Raw genomic sequence first — 22,640 nt, 5'->3', positions numbered from 1 at the left:
GATTTTGTCTTTTCTCCAAGAAGGATTGGAGAAAGGGTTGTCAGTAAGTTCCTTAAAGAGACAGATTTCTGCTTTTTCAATTTTGTTACATAAACGTTTGACAGATGTTCCAGATGTCCAATCTTTTTGTCAGGCTCTGACTAGAATCAGGCCTGTATTTAGATCAATTGCTCCTCCTTGGAGTTTGAATTTAGTTCTTAAAGTTCTTCAGGGGGTTCCGTTTGAATCTATGCATTCCATAGATATTAAGTTATTATCTTGGAAAGTTTTATTTTTGGTTGCTATTTCTTCTGCTCAAAGAGTATCTGAGCTTTCGGCATTACAATGTGATTCTCCTTATCTTATTTTCCATTTGGATAAGGTGGTGTTACGAACCATGCCCGGTTTTCTTCCTAAGGTTGTTTCCAATAACAATATTAATCAGGAAATTGTTGTTCCTTCCTTATCCTTCTTCTAAGAAGGAGAGATTGTTATATAATTTGGATGTGGTCTGTGCTTTGAAGTTTTACTTACATGCAACTAAGGATTTTCGTCTATCGTCTTCCTTGTTTGTTGTTTTTTTCTGGGAAACGTAGGGGTCAGAAAGCTACGGCTACCTCTCTTTCCTTTTGGCTGAAGAGTATCGTCCGCTTTGCATACGAGACTGCTGGTCAGCAGCCTCCTGAACGAATTACGGCTCATTCTACTAGGGCTGTGGCTTCCTCATTGGCATTCAAAAAATGATGCTTCTGTTGAACAGATTTGCAAAGCTGCAACTTGGTCGTCTCTTCACACTTTTTCCAAATTTTACAAATTCGATACCTTTGCCTCGGCTGAGGCTGTTTTTGGGAGGAAAGTTCTTCAAGCAGTGGTGCCTTCCGTTCAGGTTCCCTGTCTTGTCCCTCCCGTTTCATCCGTGTACTATAGCTTTGGTATTGTATCCCACAAGTAAGGATGAAATCCGTGGACTCATCGTATCTTGAAAAAGAAAAGGAAATTTATGCTTACCTGATAAATTTATTTCTTTTTCGATACGATGAGTCCACGGCCCGCTCTGTTTCTAATGTGACAGGTTATTATATTTTTGTTAAACTTCAGACACCTCTGCACCTTGGCTTTTCCTTTCTCTTCCTAACTTCGGTCGAATGACTGGGTTGGGAGGGAAGGGAGGAGCTACTTATACAGCTCTGCTGTGGTGCTCTTTGCCTCCTCCTGCTGACCAGGAGGCGATATCCCACAAGTAAGGATGAAATCCGTGGACTCATCGTATCGAAAAAGAAATAAATTTATCAGGTAAGCATAAATTTCTTTTTTGTTTGTAACTTTTAAACTGTTCAAAAACTTAAAGATCCTACTCTGTATATTGTGCACTAGCCTGAAATACAGTTTACAGCTATCAAAATATGAATGCTGACCATTCTGTCAAAGGGTACGAGAATACCTAAGCTTTAAGATGGAGGCACCTAGTATAAAAAGGTAATACTTCACAAACTGACACCTTATGGGGTTAATATCGATGTACCGCTTTAAAGAGAAATGCAGGCAAAGATTGAAAAACAATAGCATGGTTAATAGTAGCCATGTTATTGTAGTTTTCCTCAATGTTTTAATAACTAGTGTTATTATTATATTTTTTTAATTTATTATTATAATAATTTATTTATACAGCACCACAAAATTCTGTACCGTTGGGTACAATAGGAATATACAATGACAAAGATTAATGGTAAGATGCAGATAGATAACAGACTAAACAAAACTAGTACAGGAGGAGGGCCCTGCTCGGAAGAATTTATCGTCTACAGATTGAAGGTGCAGACACATAAAGCTTGGGGTAGCTTGTCATGTGAATTGTAGCAAGTCCAGGCATTTATCAAGTTTTATTTTGGTTAGGATTAAAAGCAGTTCTAGGAGAGTTGGTAAGCCTTTTTAAAAAGGTGGGTTTTTAAAGATCTCCTAAAACTATACAAGGTTGGAAACAGTCTGATGGAGCAGGTTAGAAAATTCCAAAGGACAGGAGCAGCCATGGAGTCGAGAGAGAAAAGAAGAAATTTAAAGATTTGGGAGACAAAGATCAGAGGTTGATCGAAGATAGTAAGTCGGGGAGTATTTGGAGAGGAGTGTTAGGAGTGAGGTTGTTGAGTGTTTTTATTGTATTCTAAAGTGTAAAGTGAGTCAATATAGAGACTAGCAGAGCGAGGCAGCTGACGTACATTGCTGTCTTAGGTGGGTGAGTCTTTTCAAAGCATTATATTATAGATTGGAGGAGGGAGAGGTGATATTTGGGAATGTCATTTAGGTAGGAATAAGTTGCAATAGTCAATAAGTGATAAAATGAGGGTATGGGTTAGTAATTCTGTAAATGTTGCTTTGGTGTGCCTAAACATGTGTATATATGGAATGAATATGAGTTCAGAGTTGAGTGGGATGCTAAAACCGTGTACAAGGGATGAGGTGTTAAGAAAAGAGTTTCCTACAGTAAGAGAAATGTCAAGTGTGGGGTGTCTAGGAGAGGAGCACGGTTTTATACAGGTTGAGTTGGCGTTAGTGCGAGGACATCCAAAAGGACACTACAGAGAGACAACTGGTAGAGAGATTTCAGGAGAGGAAACATATGCTGATGATACCTAAATCTATATGGGGTACTGGAACCCAAAGGAGATTATACGTTTTCCAATGGATGATATATAGATAGAAAAAAGCAAGTAAACCAAGACAGAGCCTTGCAGTACTCCATTTTAGATAGGCAAAGGTTCAGACTATGTGCTGGTAAAGGAAACTCTAAACAAGCAGTTTTTAAGCTAGGAAGCAAACCAAGAGAGGCCTGTGTCTCAGATACCAAAATAATGTAGAATTTGTAAGAGGAGAGGATGGTCAACTGTGTCAAACCTAGCAGTGGCCCTTTACCTTAGCTGATAGCAAATCGTTTGTTACTTAAAGGGACACTCAAGTCAAAATAAACTTTTATGATTCAGACACTTTCTAATTTACTTCCATCATCAAATTTTGCACAGTCTTTTTATATTCACATTACATTGGGAACAAGATCCTACTGAGAATGTGCACAAGCTCACAGGGTGTATGTATACTAGTCTGTGTTCGGTTGATGTCTGTCACATGATACAGGGGGCCGGAAAATTGGAGAAAAAGTAAACTTGTCAGAAAAAAAATCTACTGCTTATTTGAAATTCAAAGTAAATTGTTAAATTATTGTCTTTTCATTATGTACTTAATATATGTATAATTCTACTGCATTGAGTGATCCTTTAAGTGAGAGTAGTTTCTATTGAGTGTTAAGGGTGGAAACCTGATTGGAGGGGATCAAGTAAAGTGTTAGTTGAGAGAAATTGAGTTAGATGATTATAGACTAGTTGTTCCTATAATACAGAGTCAAAGGGATGTTAGGAGACTGGCCAGTAGTTAGAAGGGGTAGTAAGAATTTTTTTTTAGGATTGGTGTGATTAACACATGCTAGAATGTGTTGGGAAATATGCCAGTAGTGAGAGACTGGTTAAAAAGATGAGTAGGGTTAAAGAAGCAGAGAGAGAAGTAGTAGTGAATGAAAGAGGTTGAGTGGACAAGAAATAAAAGATAGAAGGGTGATGACCTCGTTCTTTGAGAGAAGTAACAGTAATATTAATTTTTTTCACTCTAATGTTCTTTTACATAATTAAAATGGATTAAATATGCATTTGAGGATAATTGCAAGCTTACTATTGATAATTATTTAGGAGCAAAATAATTTCCTTGTATTAAATTAGTTCCTTTTCTACAGATGACCTGCCTTACCTCCGATGCCCATTACATACTGTACTTAAGCTAACACCTGTGGCTTACGGTAAGTGTTCATCTTTATACTAATTGTCCTGACTCTACAAAGCATGATATTATTTTTTCTAATTCTCTAATAACAATAACATCATCAGTGGGGCAAATGTTTATTTAATATATCCGAGAATGGGTTTGATTACAAATGGAACGCAAAATATTGCTTTCGTGAAAGTGATATTTGCGCTCCACTGAGTAATACTATCACACGGAAATGTGCGCTGGTATTACAAGTTGAGCACAACGGGAACACAACCTGGCGGTAGCAATAACCAGCTGCTTTTAATGGTTATTTATTGCGCGGCCGCAATCTGGCAAATTTGCAGTTTATGGGTGCGTGATAAATCAGCGCTCCACTTGTAGTCTTGGCCTATATGGTTATGGTACTGGGACAGCCTATGTATTTCCATAATTGTGTTTGCTCAGAATATACTGTTTCAGGTGCTCAGATTAAAGTCAGTTATAAAATTGAGGATTTGCCAATTCACCAATTAGGTTATCAGACAGTACCTTGCCTTAATTCAACATAAAAGGCAATAATAAAACCCTTAAAGGTTTCAGAAGGTTTTATTATCACACTATTGCTTCCTAAGAACTGTGTGTTTCACCCCCATAATAATTTAATAATATTTTATGTCCTTTTAAAAGATGGTAATTTGAAAATCTTAGCATAGAATATAATGGTTGTTAACGTTTTATGCAATATACTAGCCCTAAAGCCTGTGTACACAGTATATTTTCTGCAGTGCATCGGTCCCGCCCACCCACCAAGCACCAGCCATGCCCCACCACTCCCGCTTCTGCCCACCCGCTCTGCTGTCTGATCCCCACAGCGGTCACTGCTTGCAGTTAATTTCTTCTGAATGTACACTTTGTGCTCATATGCAGCTTTATTCAGTGATATGTTCTTTCAATAAGGTTGCAAAGTGGAAATGATCAAACTGCACGTGGATGCTGTAGACACTCACCGTGCGAAGCCAGAGGTAAGCATGTGCTGCTTCCTTCCTTATTAAACACTAATACACACAACTTTACCTTATAGTGAGGAGAGCTGGATAGCACTGAACACAGAGAGAAGTATTAGTCTGTTGCTAAAATTACATAAATTTATTTTAAAATACATTAAAGTTTTGTTTTTCTTTCATCAGATAGTGAGAGTGCACAAGTCATCACGTTTGGGAATATTCCCCTCCTAACCAATAGGAGGAGGCAAAAGACACCCCAACCCTCCAGACCTTAAAGGGATATGAAACCCATTTTTTTCATGATTCAGACAGAGCATGTGATTTTAAATAACTTTCCAATTTACTTCTGTTATCTACTTTAATTTTTTATCTTGCTGTCCTTAATTGAAAAGGATACGTAGGTAGGCTCAGGAGCAGCAATGCATTACTGGAAGCTAGCTACTGATTGGTGGCTAAACATAAATGCCTTTCTTTCATGTAATTAGCAAGAGTCCATGAGCTAGTGACGTATGGGATATACATTCCTACCAGGAGGGGCAAAGTTTCCCAAACCTTAAAATGCCTATAAATACACCCCTCACCACACCCACAATTCAGTTTTACAAACTTTGCCTCCGATGGAGGTGGTGAAGTAAGTTTGTGCTAGATTCTACGTTGATATGCGCTCTGCAGCAAGTTGGAGCCCGGTTTTCCTCTCAGCGTGCAGTGAATGTCAGAGGGATGTGAGGAGAGTATTGCCTATTTGAATGCAGTGATCTCCTTCTACGGGGTCTATTTCATAGGTTCTCTGTTATCGGTCGTAGAGATTCATCTCTTACCTCCCTTTTCAGATCGACGATATACTCTTATATATACCATTACCTCTGCTGATTCTCGTTTCAGTACTGGTTTGGCTTTCTACAAACATGTAGATGAGTGTCCTGGGGTAAGTAAATCTTATTTTCTGTGACACTCTAAGCTATGGTTGGGCACTTTATTTATAAAGTTCTAAATATATGTATTCAAACATTTATTTGCCTTGACTCAGAATGTTCAACATTCCTTATTTTTCAGACAGTCAGTTTCATATTTGGGATAAATGCATTTGTTTCAATCATTTTTTCTTACCTTAAAAAATTTGACTTTCTCCAACATAGGTGTGTCCGGTCCACGGCGTCATCCTTACTTGTGGGATATTCTCTTCCCCAACAGGAAATGGCAAAGAGCCCAGCAAAGCTGGTCACATGATCCCTCCTAGGCTCCGCCTACCCCAGTCATTCTCTTTGCCGTTGTACAGGCAACATCTCCACGGAGATGGCTTAGAGTTTTTAGACAGAATCCGTGCTCTCAAATTGGCTAATTCTTTCACCCTAGACGCCACTTTGCAATTGGCTAGGTTAGCGGCGAAGAATTCTGGGTTTGCTATTGTGGCGCGTAGAGCGCTTTGGTTGAAATCTTGGTCAGCGGATGCGTCTTCCAAGAACAAACTCCTTAACATTCCTTTCAAGGGGAAAACGCTGTTTGGCCCTGACTTGAAAGAGATTATCTCTGATATCACTGGGGGTAAGGGCCACGCCCTTCCTCAGGATAGGTCTTTCAAGGCCAAAAATAAACCTAATTTTCGTCCCTTTCGTAGAAACGGACCAGCCCCAAGTGCTACGTCCTCTAAGCAAGAGGGTAATACTTCTCAAGCCAAGCCAGCCTGGAGACCAATGCAAGGCTGGAACAAGGGAAAGCAGGCCAAGAAACCTGCCACTGCTACCAAGACAGCATGAAATGTTGGCCCCCGATCCGGGACCGGATCTGGTGGGGGGCAGACTCTCTTTCTTCGCTCAGGCTTGGGCAAGAGACGTTCTGGATCCTTGGGCACTAGAAATAGTCTCCCAAGGTTATCTTCTGGAATTCAAGGGGCTTCCCCCAAGGGGGAGGTTCCACAGGTCTCAATTGTCTTCAGACCACATAAAGAGACAGGCATTCTTACATTGTGTAGAAGACCTGTTAAAAATGGGAGTGATTCATCCTGTTCCATTAGGAGAACAAGGGATGGGGTTCTACTCCAATCTGTTCATAGTTCCCAAAAAAGAGGGAACGTTCAGACCAATCTTAGATCTCAAGATCTTAAACAAGTTTCTCAAGGTTCCATCGTTCAAAATGGAAACCATTCGAACAATTCTTCCTTCCATTCAGGAAGGTCAATTCATGACCACGGTGGATTTAAAGGATGCGTATCTACATATTCCTATCCACAAGGAACATCATCGGTTCCTAAGGTTCGCATTCCTGGACAAGCATTACCAGTTCGTGGCGCTTCCTTTCGGATTAGCCACTGCTCCAAGGATTTTCACAAAGGTACTAGGGTCCCTTCTAGCGGTGCTAAGACCAAGGGGCATTGCAGTAGTACCTTACTTGGACGACATTCTGATTCAAGCGTCGTCCCTTCCTCAAGCAAAGGCTCACACGGACATAGTCCTGGCCTTTCTCAGATCTCACGGATGGAAAGTGAACGTGGAAAAGAGTTCTCTATCTCCGTCGACAAGGGTTCCCTTCTTGGGAACAATAATAGACTCCTTAGAAATGAGGATTTTTCTGACAGAGGCCAGAAAAACAAAACTTCTAAGCTCTTGTCAAACACTTCATTCCGTTCCTCTTCCTTCCATAGCGCAGTGCATGGAAGTAATAGGTTTGATGGTAGCGGCAATGGACATAGTTCCTTTTGCGCGCATTCATCTAAGACCATTACAACTGTGCATGCTCAGTCAGTGGAATGGGGACTATACAGACTTGTCTCCGAAGACAACTTCTACCTCTCTCTCTTTTTGGATTAAAAGCATCATCAGATTGGCTTACGAGACTGCCGGACGGCAGCCTCCTGAAAGAATCACAGCTCATTCCACTAGGGCTGTGGCTTCCACATGGGCCTTCAAGAACGAGGCTTCTGTTGATCAGATATGTAGGGCAGCGACTTGGTCTTCACTGCACACTTTTACCAAATTTTACAAGTTTGATAAAATAGTGCTGGTATGTACTATTTACTCTGAAACAGAAAAGAGATGAAGATTTCTGTTTGTATGAGGAAAATGATTTTAGCAACCGTTACTAAAATCCATGGCTGTTCCACACAGGACTGTTGAGAGGAATTAACTTCAGTTGGGGGAACAGTGAGCAGTCTTTTGCTGCTTGAGGTATGACACATTCTAACAAGACGATGTAATGCTGGAAGCTGTCATTTTCCCTATGGGATGCGGTAAGCCATTTTTATTCAGACAGTAAATAAGGGCTTCACATGGGCTTATTAAGACTGTGGACATTTTCTGGGCTAAATCGATTCATATATTACACATATTTAGCCTTGAGGAATCATTTAATCTGGGTATTTTTGTTAAATAATATCGGCAGGCACTGTTTTAGACACCTTATTCTCTAGGGGCTTTCCCTAATCATAGGCAGAGTCTCATTTTCGCGCCGGTATTGCGCACTTGTTTTTGAGCAGCATGACATGCAGTCGCATGTGTGAGGAGCTCTGATACATAGAAAAAACTTTCTGAAGGCGTCATTTGGTATCGTATTCCCCTTTGGGCTTGGTTGGGTCTCAGCAAAGCAGATACCAGGGACTGTAAAGGGGTTAAAGTTAAAAACGGCTCCGGTTCCGTTATTTTAAGGGTTAAAGCTTCCAAATTTGGTGTGCAATACTTTTAAGGCTTTAAGACACTGTGGTGAAATTTTGGTGAATTTTGAACAATTCCTTCATACTTTTGCTTCTTCTGAGGCTATTTTTGGGAGAAAGGTTTTGCAAGCCGTGGTGCCTTCCATTTAGGTGACCTGATTTGCTCCCTCCCTTCATCCGTGTCCTAAAGCTTTGGTATTGGTTCCCACAAGTAAGGATGACGCCGTGGACCGGACACACCTATGTTGGAGAAAACAGAATTTATGTTTACCTGATAAATTACTTTCTCCAACGGTGTGTCCGGTCCACGGCCCGCCCTGGTTTTTTAATCAGGTCTGATAATTTATTTTCTTTAACTACAGTCACCACGGTATCATATGGTTTCTCCTATGCAAATATTCCTCCTTAACGTCGGTCGAATGACTGGGGTAGGCGGAGCCTAGGAGGGATCATGTGACCAGCTTTGCTGGGCTCTTTGCCATTTCCTGTTGGGGAAGAGAATATCCCACAAGTAAGGATGACGCCGTGGACCGGACACACCGTTGGAGAAAGTAATTTATCAGGTAAACATAAATTCTGTTTTTTCCCTGTGGGCTGTTAGGCTCGCGGGGGCAGAAAATGCTTCATTTTATTGCGTCATTCTTGGCGCAGACTTTTTTGGCGCAAAATTTTTTTTCTGTTGCGTCATTTTTTGACGTTTTTTTGCGTCAAAAATGTCGGCGTTCCGGATGTGGCGTCATTTTTGGCGCCAAAAGCATTTAGGTGCCAAATAATGTGGGCGTCTTTTTTTGGCGCTAAAAAATATGGGCGTCATTTTTGTCTCCACATTATTTAAGTCTCATTATTTATTGCTTCTGGTTGCTAGAAGCTTGTTCACTGGCATTTTTTTCCCATTCCTGAAACTGTCATTTAAGGAATTTGATCAATTTTGCTTTATATGTTGTTTTTTTCTTTTACATATTGCAAGATGTTCCACGTTGCAACTGAGTCAGAAGATACTTCAGGAAAATCACTGCACAGTGCTGGAGCTACCAAGCTAAGTGTATCTGCTATAAACTTTTGGTATCTGTTTCTCCAGCTGTTATTTGTATTGCATGTCATGTCAAACATATTAATGCAGATAAAATTTCCTTTAGTACTGTTACATTACCTGTTGCTGTTCCGTCAACATCTAATTTTCAGAGTGTTCCTGATAACATAAGAGATTTTATTTTTTAAATCCATTAAGAAGGCTATGTCTGTTATTTCTCCTTCTAGTATACATAAAAGTCTTTTAAAACTTCTCTTTTTTTCAGTTGAATTTTTAAATGAACATCATCATTCTGATACTGATAATGGTTCTTCTGGTTCAGAGGTTTCTGTCTCAGAGGTTGATGCTGATAAATCTTTGTATTTGTTCAAGATGGAATTTATTCGTTCTTTACTTAAAGAAGTGTTATTTGCATTAGAAATAGAGGATTCTGGTCCTCTTGATACTAAATCTAAACGTTTAAATAAGGTTTTTAAATCTCCTGTAGTTATTCCAGAAGTGTTTTATCTCCCTGATGCTATTTCTGAAGTAATTTCCAGGGAATGGAATAATTTGGGTAATTTATTTACTCCTTCTAGACGTTTATGCAAATTATATCCTGTGCCATCTGACAGATTAGAGTTTTTTTGGACAAAAATCCCTAAGGTTATGGGGCTGTCTCTACTCCTGCTAATGTACTACTATTCCTACGGCAGATAGTACTTCATTTAAGGATCCTTTAGATAGGAAAATTGAATCCTTTCTAAGAAAAGCTTACTTATGTTCAGGTAATCTTCTTAGACCTGCTATATTTTTAGCGGATGTTGCTGCAGCTTCAACTTTTTGGTTAGCAGCTTTAGCGCAACAAGTAACAGATCATAATTTTATAGCATTGTTATTATTCTATAACATGCTAATAATTTTATTGGTGATACCATCTTTTGATATCATTAGAGTTGATGTCAGGTATATGTCTCTAGCTATTTTAGCTAGAAAAGCTTTATGGATTAAACTTGGAATGCTGACATGTCTTCTAAGTCAACTTTGCTTTCCCTTTCTTTCCAGGGTAAATAATCATTTTCGTTCCTTTCCTCACAACAAGGAACAAAAGCCTGATCCTTCATCCTCAGGAGCGGTATCAGTTTGGAAACTATTTCCAGTTTGGAATATATCCAAGCCTTATAGAAACCTATAGCCAGCTCCTAAGTACCTATGAAGGTGCGGCCCTTATTCCAGCTCAGCTGGTATGGGGCAGATTACGTTTTCTTCAAAGAAATTTGGATCAATTCCGTTCTTAATCTCTGGTTTCAGAAACATTGTTTCAGAAAGGTACAGAATTGGCTTCAAGTTAAGGCCTCCTGCTAAGAGATTCTTTTCTTTCCCGTGTCCCAGTTAACACAGCAAAGGCTCAGCATTTCTGAAATGTGTTTCAGATCTAGAGTTGGCTGGAGTATTTATGCCAGTTCCAGTTCTGGAACAGGGGCTGGGGTTTTATTTTATCTCTTCATTGTACCAAAGAAGGTCAATTCCTTCAGACCAGTTCCGGATCTATCATTATTGAATCGTTATGTTAGGATACCAACATTCAAGATGGTTACTGTAGGACTATCCTGCCTTTTGTTTAGCAAGGGCATTATATGTCTACAATAGATTTACAGGATGTGTATCTGCATATTCCGATTCATCCAGATCACTTTTAGTGTCTGAGATTCTCTTTTTAGACAAGCATTACCAGTTTTGTGGCTCTACCGTTTGGCCTAGCCTCAGTTCCAAGAATTTTTTTCAAAGGTTCTCGGTGCCCTTTTTTCTGTAATCAGAGAATAGGTTTTTGGTATTTCCTTATTTGGACGATATCTTGGTACTTGCTCAGTCTTCTCATTTTCGAAGAATCTCATACGAATCGACTTGTGTTGTTTCTTCAAGTTCATGGTTGGAGGATCAATTTACCAATCAGTTCATTGATTCCTCAGACAAGGGTAACCTTTTTAGGTTTCTAGATAAATTCAGTGTCTATGACTCTGTCCTTGTCAGACAAGAGAAGTTTAACATTGATATCAGCTTGTCAAAACCTTCAGTCACAATCATTCCCTTTGGTAGCCTTATGCATGGAAATGTTGGGTCTTAGGACTGCCGCATCAGATGCGATCTCCTTTGCTCGTTTTCACATGCGACCTCTTCAGCTCTGTATGCTGAACCAATGGTGCAGGGATTACTCAAAGATATCTCAATTAATATCTTTAAACCGATTTTACGACACTCTCTGACATGGTGGACAGATCACCATCGTTTAGTTCAGGGGGCTTCTTTGTTCTTCCGACCTGGACTATAATCTCAACAGATGCAAGTCTTACAGGTTGGGGAGCTGTGTGGGGGTATCTGACGGCACAAGGGGTTTGGGAATCTCAGGAGGTGAGATTTCCGATCAATATTTTGGAACTCCGTGCAATTTTCAGAGCTCTTCAGTCTTGGCCTCTTCTGAAGAGAGAGTTGTTCATTTGTTTTCAGATAGACAATGCCACAACTGTGGCATACATCAATCATCAAGGAGGGACTCACAGTCCTCTGGCTATGAAAGAAGTATCTTGAATTTTGGTTTGGGCGGAATCCAGCTCCTGTCTAATCTCTGCGGTTCATATCCCAGGTATGGACAATTGGAAAGCGGATTATCTCAGTCGCCAAACGTTGCATCCGGGCGAATGGTCTCTTCACCCAGAGGTATTTCTTCAGATTGTTCAAATGTGGGAACTTCCAGAAATAGATCTGATGGCTTCTCATCTAAACAAGAAACTTCCCAGGTATCTGTCCAGATCCCGGGATCCTCAGGCGGAGGCAGTGGATGCATTATCACTTCCTTGGAAGTATCATCCTGCCTATATCTTTCCGCCTCTAGTTCTTCTTCCAAAAGTAATCTCCAAGATTCTGAAGGAATGCTCGTTTGTTCTGCTGGTAGCTCCGGCATGGCCTCACAGGTTTTGTTATGCGGATCTTGTCCGGATGGCCTCTTGCCAACCGTGGACTCTTCCGTTAAGACCAGACCTTTTGTCTCAAGGTCCTTTTTTTCCATCAGGATCTGAAATCCTTAAATTTAAAGGTATGGAGATTGAACGCTTGATTCTTGGTCAAAGAGGTTTCTCTGACTCTGTGATTAATACTATGTTACAGGCTCGTAAATCTGTATCCAGAGAGATATATTATAGAGTCTGGAAGACTTATATTTCTTGGTGTCTTTCTCATCATTTTTCTTGGCATTCTTTTAGAATACCGAGAATATTACAGTTTCTTCAGGATGGTTTGGATAAGGTTTTGTCCGCAAGTTCCTTGAAAGGTCAAATCTCTGCTCTTTCTGTTCTTTTTCACAGAAAGATTGCTATTCTTCCTGATATTCATTGTTTTGTACAAGCTTTGGTTCGTATAAAGCCTGTCATTAAGTCAATTTCTCCTCCTTGGAGTTTGAATTTGGTTCTGGGGGCTCTTCAAGCTCCTCCATTTGAACCTATGCATTCATTGGATATTAAATTACTTTCTTGGAAAGTTTTGTTCCTTTTGGCCATCTCTTCTGCCAGAAGAGTTTCTGAATTATCTGCTCTTTCTTGTGAGTCTCCTTTTCTGATTTTTCATCAGGATAAGGCGGTGTTGCGAACTTCTTTTGAATTTTTACCTAAGTTGTGAATTCCAACAACATTAGTAGAGACATTGTGGTTCCTTCATTATGTCCTAATCCTAAGAATTCTAAGGAGAAATCGTTGCATTCTTTGGATGTTATTAGAGCTTTGCAATATTATGTTGAAGCTACTAAGTCTTTCCGAAAGACTTCTAGTTTATTTGTTATCTTTTCCGGTTTTAGAAAGGCCAGAAAACTTCTGCCATTTCTTTGGCATCTTGGTTGAAATCTTTAATTCATCTTGCCTATGTTGAGTCGGGTAAGACTCCGCCTCATAGGATTACAGCTCATTCTACTAGGTCAGTTTCTACTTCCTGGGCGTTTAGGAATGAAGCTTCGGTTGATCAGATTTGCAAAGCGGCAACTTGGTCCTCTTTGCATACTTTTACCAAATTCTACCATTTTGTTGTATTTTCTTCTTCTGAAGCAGTTTTTGGTAGAAAAGTACTTCAGGCAGCGGTTTCAGTTTGAATCTTCTGCTTATGTTTTTCATTAAACTTTATTTTGGGTGTGGATTATTTTCAGCAGGAATTGGCTGTCTTTATTTTATCCCTCCCTCTCTAGTGACTCTTGTGTGGAAAGATCCACATCTTGGGTAGTCATTATCCCATACGTCACTAGCTCATGGACTCTTGCTAATTACATGAAAGAAAACATAATTTATGTAAGAACTTACCTGATAAATTCATTTCTTTCATATTAGCAAGAGTCCATGAGGCCTGCCCTTTTTTGTGGTGGTTATGATTTTTTTGTATAAAGCACAATTATTCCAATTCCTTATTTTATATGCTTTCGCACTTTTTTCTTATCACCCCACTTCTTGGCTATTCGTTAAACTGAATTGTGGGTGTGGTGAGGGGTGTATTTATAGGCATTTTAAGGTTTGGGAAACTTTGCCCCTCCTGGTAGGAATGTATATCCCATACGTCACTAGCTCATGGACTCTTGCTCATATGAAAGAAATGAATTTATCAGGTAAGTTCTTACATAAATTATGTTTTTTGTCGTTGGTTCAGCAGATGTATTCAATTAGCTCTCAAAAGTGCATAGCTGCGCCTTCAACAAAGGATACCAATAAAATTAAGCACATTTGATAACATAAGTCAATTGGACAGTTGTTTAAAATCCATTGCTCTATTTGAATCATGAAAGAAAAATTGAGTTTCATGTTCCTTTAACCCCTTAACGACCGACGACATACACGGTATGTCCTACAAAAACGGTTGTTAACGTCCAAGGACGTACCCTGTACGTCATCAGCTAATAGCTCTAACAGTATTGCAGCGATGCCTCAATGTCGAGGTATCCTGCAATACTGTTCCCGACTGCCGGGACCCGGATTGATCACTCCCCACGAGTGATCACTTCCGGTTTTGCTCCACATGGAGCCCGGCAGTCTAGCAGAGCATCGGAAGCGATCGGACAGGCCTCTGGGGGTGTCCCTATCCCTCCTCATCATAGGGGCAGGCTAGGGCCATCCAATCTGAGCTTGCCACAATAAAAAAAAAATGATAATAAAATATCCCATTTGTAAATATTGACTCTGACCAGTGTGGATCTCCCTCCCTCTCCTCACTTACATTTTTGTGGGAGAGAGAGAGAGATTTATTTAATATATTTGTTAAAAATTGTGAGACCGTAAGGTTCTTTTCAGAGCCTTTAAACCCTAGCTTGCTAGTAATCACTATAAATCACTGGCAGTAGCATAGCTGCACTTTTTTGCTGTCTGTGCATTTTTTTTAGGGGTTAATTTTTTTTTTAGTAATTTTTTTTCTGAGACCCAAAGGCTCTTTTCAGAACCATTTAGCTAGTTTAATTTTCAGAGCTATTAACCCCTAACTTGCCAGTGATCAGTATAAATCACTGGCAGTAGCATAGCTGTACTTTTTTTTTAGGGGTTAATTTCTTTTGTATTTTTTTTTTTTTTTTTTTGTGAGACCCAAAGGCTCTTTTCAGAGCCATTTAGTTAATTTAAATTTTGTGTGGATTTTTTTTTTCTGTGACTGATAAAATAATGTCATAGAGTATATATACTGCTGAGGAGGCGTATGTCATCAAGCATCAGAGTCAGATGCCTCTATGTCTGACTCAGACCCCAATTTTGACCCTGTCATATGCTCAGATACATCATTAGATACAGTCTCAACTGATAGTGATGTATCTGTGGCTGCTAGCCCCCCTGCCAGAAGGAGGCGTGTTGTTGCCATTGCCGCTGAAGAGTGGGTAACGCCACATCACCAGAGGCCAGATATCCTACCCTTTCACAGCAAATCCTGGCAACAATATGGATGTTGCAGGCTTTAGCCCCCAACAGTTTCTGGAGGTGTTTCTGGGCCATGATGTATGGGGGAACATTCTCGCCCAAACTAATTTAATTTATATGCCCATCAGTTCCGTACTGCAAAGCCTGAAACATATTTGGCAAAGCAGCAATGGGCCCCCATCGATGTGCCAGAATTAAAAAAAATTCTGGACATTGACTATGCTGATGGGCATCATAAAGAAACCCTCCGTTCGCTCCTACTGGAGCAGTAGCCCCATCTACTCTACCCCCATTTTTACCCAGAGTATGTCGAGGCAGAGGTATGAAATGATTCTACATTTCATGCACTTCAGCGACAACAGCCTGTGCCCCTCTAGGGAGCATCCCCAATTTAACAGGCTGTAAAATCCGCCCCCTGATTACCCACTTTGCTGCCAGGTTTGCAGAGGTGTATACACCTGGAAGGAATATATGCGTGGATGAATCCTTGATGAAGTATAAGGGAAGGCTGGGATTCAAGCAGTATATTTCTTCCAAGCGCTCCAGGTATGGGGTAAAGGTGTATAAGCTTTGTGAGAGCGAGACTGAGTATACTCGGACCTTCCGGGTGTATGAGGGAAAGGATAGCCAACATGACCCTTTAAGTTGCCCAGAACATATGGGAACCACTGGCAAGATTGTCTGGGACCTGATATTATCCCTAATGAATAAAGGGTACCACTTGTATTTAGATAATTTCTATACAAGTGTCCTTTTTTTTCAAGCTACTGCATTGCTTTGATACAGTAGCTTGCGGTACAATTAAAAAGAACAGCACAGGTTTCCCAGGACAACTAGCACGCACCCGGCTACGAAGGGGGGAGACCTCAGCTCTGCGCCAAGAGGAGCTGTTGGCACTTAAGTACAGAGACAAGAAAGATGTACACCTTCTTACCACCATCCACACAGAGAGGACTGTGGAGGTCTCTGTACGTTGCAGAGCTGAGATCATGAGGAAGCCAGTGTGCATCAAGGCTTATAACCGGCATATGGGCGGGGTTGATCTGGCAGATCAGCTGCTGAAGCCCTATCTAATTATGCAGAAGACAAGGTCCTGGTACAAAAAGGTTGCAATTTACCTAATGCAGAGTGCAACCCACAGCACTTTTTGTTGTTCAAAAAAGCAAACCCCGGAATGAAACAGACTTTTTTACAGTTTAAGCTCCAGATAATTTTCGGGGATTTTGTACCAAGATGCACCTGCTCCCCGGGCGGTGATGGGAGAGAGCAGAGTTGGGGCTACCCATTTTATTTTTAAAATCCCCCCCCCTACTGCCGCAAAGCAGAAACCTAAAAAAAATGCAGGCTGTACCAAGAGGGGGCAGAGAAAGGATACCATATATTACTGTCCTGGTAGAAGACTGCTTCAAGCGGTATAATACAATGGTCCACTTGCACTAAGTTTTTGTTACTGGTTGTTTTTTTTTTTTTTGCTTTTTTTTTTTTTTTTTTTTACTTTTACTGTACCAGATTTTTACATTTCTCTACTCTATTTTTTTATAAGTTCTAAAATTGGGGCTGTTTTTTTTTTTTATTTTTTTTTTTTTTTAACCAAAACCCCTGTCAAACTTATGCATGGGAGGCATAGGTGTACTCAGGGTGCCTTGCAAAAATCAATCTGGAGTGTGTTTTTGCAAAAACTTACAACAGGCTCTCCTGAAAATTAAAAAAATACTACCATACACTTTCTCCAATTTTTTTGGCTAAAACGGTTGCATCAAAGGCATCAAAGCAAACCATATACAGTACCTTGGGGTGTCAACATTTCAAATATATACACTTTCATGGCAATAAATAAAACTGGGATATGCGATAGGCCCCAAACTAAAAATAGGCCTATCAGAAGACATACTTTCACTTTTAACTAAAATTCCAAGTCATAAAATTGTAACAGAACCTTCCCAAAATCCTGGCAAACCTATGCATGGGGGGCATAGGTGTACTCAGGAGGTCTTGCAGAAAACAACCTGGAGTGTTTTCTTGCGATAACTTACAACAGGCTTTCCTAAATCATAGCCAAAAAGCAATGTGTGTGTAAAAATGAAAAAATACTACCACACACTTTCTCCAATTTTTTTGGCTAAAACAGTTGCATCAAAGGCATCAAAACACCCCATATACAATACCTTGGGTTCTCAACTTCTGAAATATATGCACCTTCATGGCGAGCAAATAAATTGTGGTATGTATAAAGGCCCCCCAAAAGAAGATGGTCAAAGAAGATATATTAAATTTGAAAAAAAAAAAAAATACACGTCAGAAGTTTGGCATTGCATACCCCAAACAACCAGACAAACCTATGAATAGTTGGTAGCACTGTACTCAGGAGATCTTGCTGAACAAATATTGGGGTGTTCTTTGGCACAGGAGGTTGGCAGAGAAGTGTCAGAAGATACGGAGTAGTTCCTTATGGAGGGTAGTACTCTTCCAAATAGGACTGGAGTTTTGAGTAGTCTTGTCAGCCTCTCAGTGAGAGCACTGGCAAATGTTAGAGTTTGGAGATGCAGGGAGAGTCTTTCTGCGAAGTCATCCATATTAACAGCTCCTAAGCAATCAGTGTTGACGAGTTTCACTGTCTGCTTCTATCACTCAAGTCCATGTCAGGAGCGATGCTACAAGACTGTCAAACTTGAGAGGCTGTGTTTCTGTTTCACTGCATAGATTCCGGTAAGTCACAGTGTGACTCCTTTTATCTGCATGGAATCAAGGGTTAATGTCTCCGGAAGGGGATTATTGAGCAGGAGGGATTAATCACATATTTTTAATATCGTGTTTATGCTGTGACATGTGTGAGATTTGACTCAGGCAGATATTGGAACATACAGGTTTTACTTTCACTTTGGAGTGCTACGCAGCCAGTTAGGCTTGGCGCAATTTAAGGGGTGCAGGGGTCCTGCATGGCGCACCACGTGACCGGTGTGGTCACAGTGATTCTCTTCTTCCTGACCATGCGGTGTCTGGAGATGAAGCGGTTTCTCTCTTGGGCCTGGGTCATAGGAGGTGGTGAGTGCCCCAGCCATTTGGGGTATAAAGGTGTCATTTATTTTTGTCTTTAGTCCTTTTTATAAGCACAAGCTATGGAGGACTACTCCTTCTTTACCTAAAACTTATGCCTGTCTATATTGTAAGGAGGCCACAGTATACCCGCCTGCTCAATTGTGTTTCACATGCCTTGATAAAGTAATCTTATCAAAGAAAGCTAATATGTTTAGTACTACTGAGCCTTCAAACTCTGAGGAGTCTCTGTTCCGTGAGGTGGGCACCCTACATTCATCTCCTAATACACATGCCACTTCCCGTAGAACTCCTATTCCTCCATCTGGAGGGGCCCTTTTACCACCAGACTTTGCTGAACAGTTACAGACGGCAGTGTCTGCTGCCTTTAGTGCTTTACCTTGCACTGCTAAGCGCAAGCGAAAAGGTTAAATATTGCTATCCTTCCAAGGGGTCATGTACCAGCTTATTGGATTTATCTGATACAAGATTATCCGATGATGAAGACGCCTCTGATACCTCAGAGGATACTCTTTCTGGGTTGGAATCTGCTGCCTCTAAGCCTCCAGCTGCGGAGGAACCAGACTTTAGATTTAGGATTGAACACTTACGCATTTTGCTAAAGGAGGTGTTGGGTTCCCAGTTCCTGACTCTCAGTTGGAGTTGTGGGGTTCCATCCCTAAGGTAGACGGTGCTATCTCCAAGCTTGCTAAACGCACTACTATTCCACTGGAGGATAGTTTGTCGTTCAAAGAGCCCATAGATAAGAAGCTGCAAACTCTATTAAGAAAAATGTTTCCGCATACAGGATATTTGTTACATCCAGCATCGGCTGTTGCTGCGGTTGCGGGAGCAGCTACCTACCGGTGCCACTCCTTATCTGAGTTGATCGAGGTGGAGGGTCCCCTCGACGCAATCCAGGAAAGAATTAAAGCCTTAAGGATAGCTAATTATTTTATTTGTGAGGCAAATATGCAAATTATTCGCCTAAACGCCAAGACTTCAGGTTTTTCTGTGCTAGCCCGTAGGGCACTCTGGCTGAAATCTTGGTCTGCGGACAGGACTTCAAAGTCTAGACTTCTTTCCCTCCCATTCAAGGGAAAGATTTTTTGGTCCAGGCCTGGACTCTATCAAATCCACGGTTACTGGAGGCAAAGGTGCCTTTTTACTGCAGGATAGGAACAAGCCTAAGGGACAAGGTCCTAATTTTCGTTCCTTTCGTTCAGACACAACGTCAGCAGCCTTCTGCTAAGCCGGAGCAGTCCAAGGGAACTTGGAAACCTCCTCAGTCCTGGAATAAATCCAAGCAAAATAAGAAGCCCGCGAGTCAAAGTCGGCATGAAGGGGCGGCCCCCGATCCAGCTTTGGATCTGGTAGGGGGCAGACTGTCACTGTTTTCAGAAGTTTGGTTTGGGGACATGCAAGACTCGTGGGTACTGGAGGTCATCGCTCAGGGATACAGGATAGGTTTCAAGTCTCATCCTCCCAGGGGCAGATTTCTCTTATCAAACCTGTCTTCAAGACCAGAAAAGAGAGAAGCTTTTCTAGGGTGTGTGAGGGATCTCTCCGCCTTGGGGGACATTGTACCAGTACCTCCAGCAGAGAGAGGTCTGGGATACTACTCAAACATGTTTGTGGTCCCAAAGAAGGAGGGTACTTTTCGTCCAATTCTGGACCTATAGTGTTTAAACAAATTCCTGTCTGTCCCCTCGTTCAAGATGGAAACAATAAGGTCCATTCTTCCTTTAGTCCAGGAAGGACAATTTATAACCACAATAGACCTGAAGGATGCCTACCTTCACGTCCCTATACACAAGGAACACTTCAAGTTGCTAAGATTTGCATTCATGGACCAGCACTTTCAGTTCATTGCACTTCCTTTTGGTCTAGCTACTGCTCCAAGAGTTTTTACAAAGGTTCTAGGGGCTCTGCTTGCAGTGACCAGAACCAGAGGGATTGCAGTGGCGCCGTACTTGGGCGATATTTTGGTTCAAGCACCGTCTGGTTGTCTGGCAGAGGACCATTCGAAAGCTCTTCTTTCGCTTCTTCAATCTCATGGATGGAAGATAAACTTAGTAAAAAGTTCTCTTATTCCCAGTACCAGGGTGGAGTTCCTGGGTACAATAATATATTCCATATCTATGAGGATATTTCTTACAGACCAGAGACGTTACAAGATAACTTCCAATTGACTTGCCCTCCAGACCTCCTTCAGGCCATCTGTGGCTCGGTGTATGGAAGTTATTGGACTCGTGGTGTCCTGCATGGGCATCATCCCCTTTGCCAGATTCCATCTCAGACCTCTTCAGCTGTGCATGCTGAGACAGTGGAACGGCAATCATTTAGATCTGTCTCAACCGATTTCTCTGGAAAGCCGATCGAGAGAACCGCTCTCCTGGTGGCTTTGTCCAAATCACCTGTCCCAAGTGATGTCCTTCTTGAGCCATCCTGGGAGATTGTGACTACGGACGCGAGTCTCTCAGGATGGGCAGCGGTTTGGGGTGCCAGGAAGGCACCGGGCCGCTGGACTCGAGGAATCCATCCTCCCAATCAACAGCTTGGAACTTCAAGCGATCTTCAATGCTCTGAAGGCTTGGCCTCTCCTGGGTTTGACCCAGTTTAGCAGATTCCAATCGGACAACATAACCTCAGTGGCTTACATCAACCATCAGGGGAGAACGATAAGCTCCAAAGCAATGAGGGAAGTATCTTGGATTCTGGAGTGGGCGGAGGCCCACAGCTGTTCGCTGTCAGCAATCCACATTCCGGATGTATACAACTGGGAAGCGGTTTTATTCAGCAGACAATCCTTTCATCCGGGGGAATGGACTCTTCATCCCAAAGTGTTTGCGGAGATATGCAACAGGTGGGGGATGCCAGAGATAGATCTCATGGCGTCTCATCTCAATACCAAGCTACCCAGATATGGGTCGAGGTCCAGGGATCCTCAGGCGGAGTTAATAGATGCATTAGCAGTGCCTTGGAAGTTCAGTCTAATCTACCTTTTCCCGCCGTTACCACTCCTTCCTCGTTTAGTGGCCCGCATCAAACAGGAACAGGCATCAGTGATACTGATTGCTCCATCGTGGCCGCGAAGGATGTGGTTCACGGATTTAGTGGGGATGTCATCTCCTCCATGGAGGTTACCTTGTCGCAGAGATCTGCTTTTACAAGGTCCTTTTGTTCATCAAAATCTAGATTCTCTGAGGCTAACTGCGTGGAAATTGAACGCTTAGTCCTAGCCAAGAGAGGTTTTCTGAGAGAGTTATTGATACTCTCATTCAAGCCCGTAAGCCGGTTACTCATCGCATCTATCATAAGGTGTGGAGGACCTACTTATTCTGGTGTGAAGAGCGTGGATTTCCCTGGCATAAGGTCATGGTTTCCAGGATTCTTTCTTTTCTACAGGATAATCTGAAAAAGGGCCTTTCGGCTAGCTCTCTTAAGGACAGATTTTGTCCCTATCTGTTTTACTGCACAAGAAGCTTGCTGAGCTTCCAGATGTCCAGTCCTTTGTTCAGGCTCTCTCTAGAATCAGACCTGTGTTTTTCGACCTGGCGCTCCTCCTTGGAGCTTAAATCTTGTTCTTAAGGTTTTGCAGAGGGCTCAGTTTGATTCTATGCACGGCCTTGACATTAAATTATTATCTTGGAAGGTTCTCTTTTTACTGGGTATTGCCTTGGCACGCAGAGTATCTGAGATGGCTGCCTTGCAATGTGAGCCCCCTTACCTAGTATTCCATGCTGAGAAGGCTGTTCTTCGTACTGGGTTAGGTTTTCTTCCTAAGGTTGTTTCTAATCGCAACATCAATCACTAGATTGTTCCTTCCATGTGTCCTAGTCCTCCTCCTTCGAAGGAGAGGTTATTCATAATTTGGATGTGGTTTGGGCCTTGAAGTTCTATCTTCAAGCCACTAAGGAGTTTAGACAGACTTCTTCTTTGTTTGTTGTCTATTCTGGGAAGCGCAAGGGGCAGAAAGCCTCATCCACTTCCTTGTCTTATTGGTTGAGGAGCATTATTCGCTTAGCTTATGAAACAGCAGGATATAAGCCTCCTCAGAGGATTAAGGCTCATTCTACTAGAGCAGTGGCTTCCTCCTGGGCCTTCAAGAATGAGGCATTTATGGAGCAGATTTGTAAGGCGGCTACCTGGTCCTCCTTGCATACCTTTTCAAAATTTTACAAGTTTGACGTTTTTGCTTCGGCTGAAGCATCTTTTGGGAGAAAGGTTTTGCAGGCTGTGGTGCCCTCAGAAGAGGG

The 22,640-nt window shown here is 41.6% G+C and overlaps 1 protein-coding gene across 2 annotated transcripts in view; it reads left to right on the top strand.

Annotated features, from left to right (window-relative positions):
- The window catches only part of PFKFB2 (6-phosphofructo-2-kinase/fructose-2,6-biphosphatase 2), a 137,595-nt gene that overhangs the window by 89,592 nt on the left and 25,363 nt on the right, over positions 1-22,640 (top strand). For both annotated transcript variants that reach the window (XM_053706583.1, XM_053706582.1), the window contains exons 13-14: positions 3,755-3,817; positions 4,726-4,790. In XM_053706583.1, coding sequence (XP_053562558.1) covers positions 3,755-3,817; positions 4,726-4,790 — 128 coding nt within the window. The remainder of the gene's footprint in view (positions 1-3,754; positions 3,818-4,725; positions 4,791-22,640) is intronic.

Source organism: Bombina bombina, chromosome 3, assembly GCF_027579735.1.
Source record: "Bombina bombina isolate aBomBom1 chromosome 3, aBomBom1.pri, whole genome shotgun sequence".
NCBI classification, from domain to species: Eukaryota; Metazoa; Chordata; class Amphibia; order Anura; family Bombinatoridae; genus Bombina; species Bombina bombina.
Note: the sequence above shows the minus strand (reverse complement) of the source record. Positions and strands in the feature narration are given on the sequence as shown.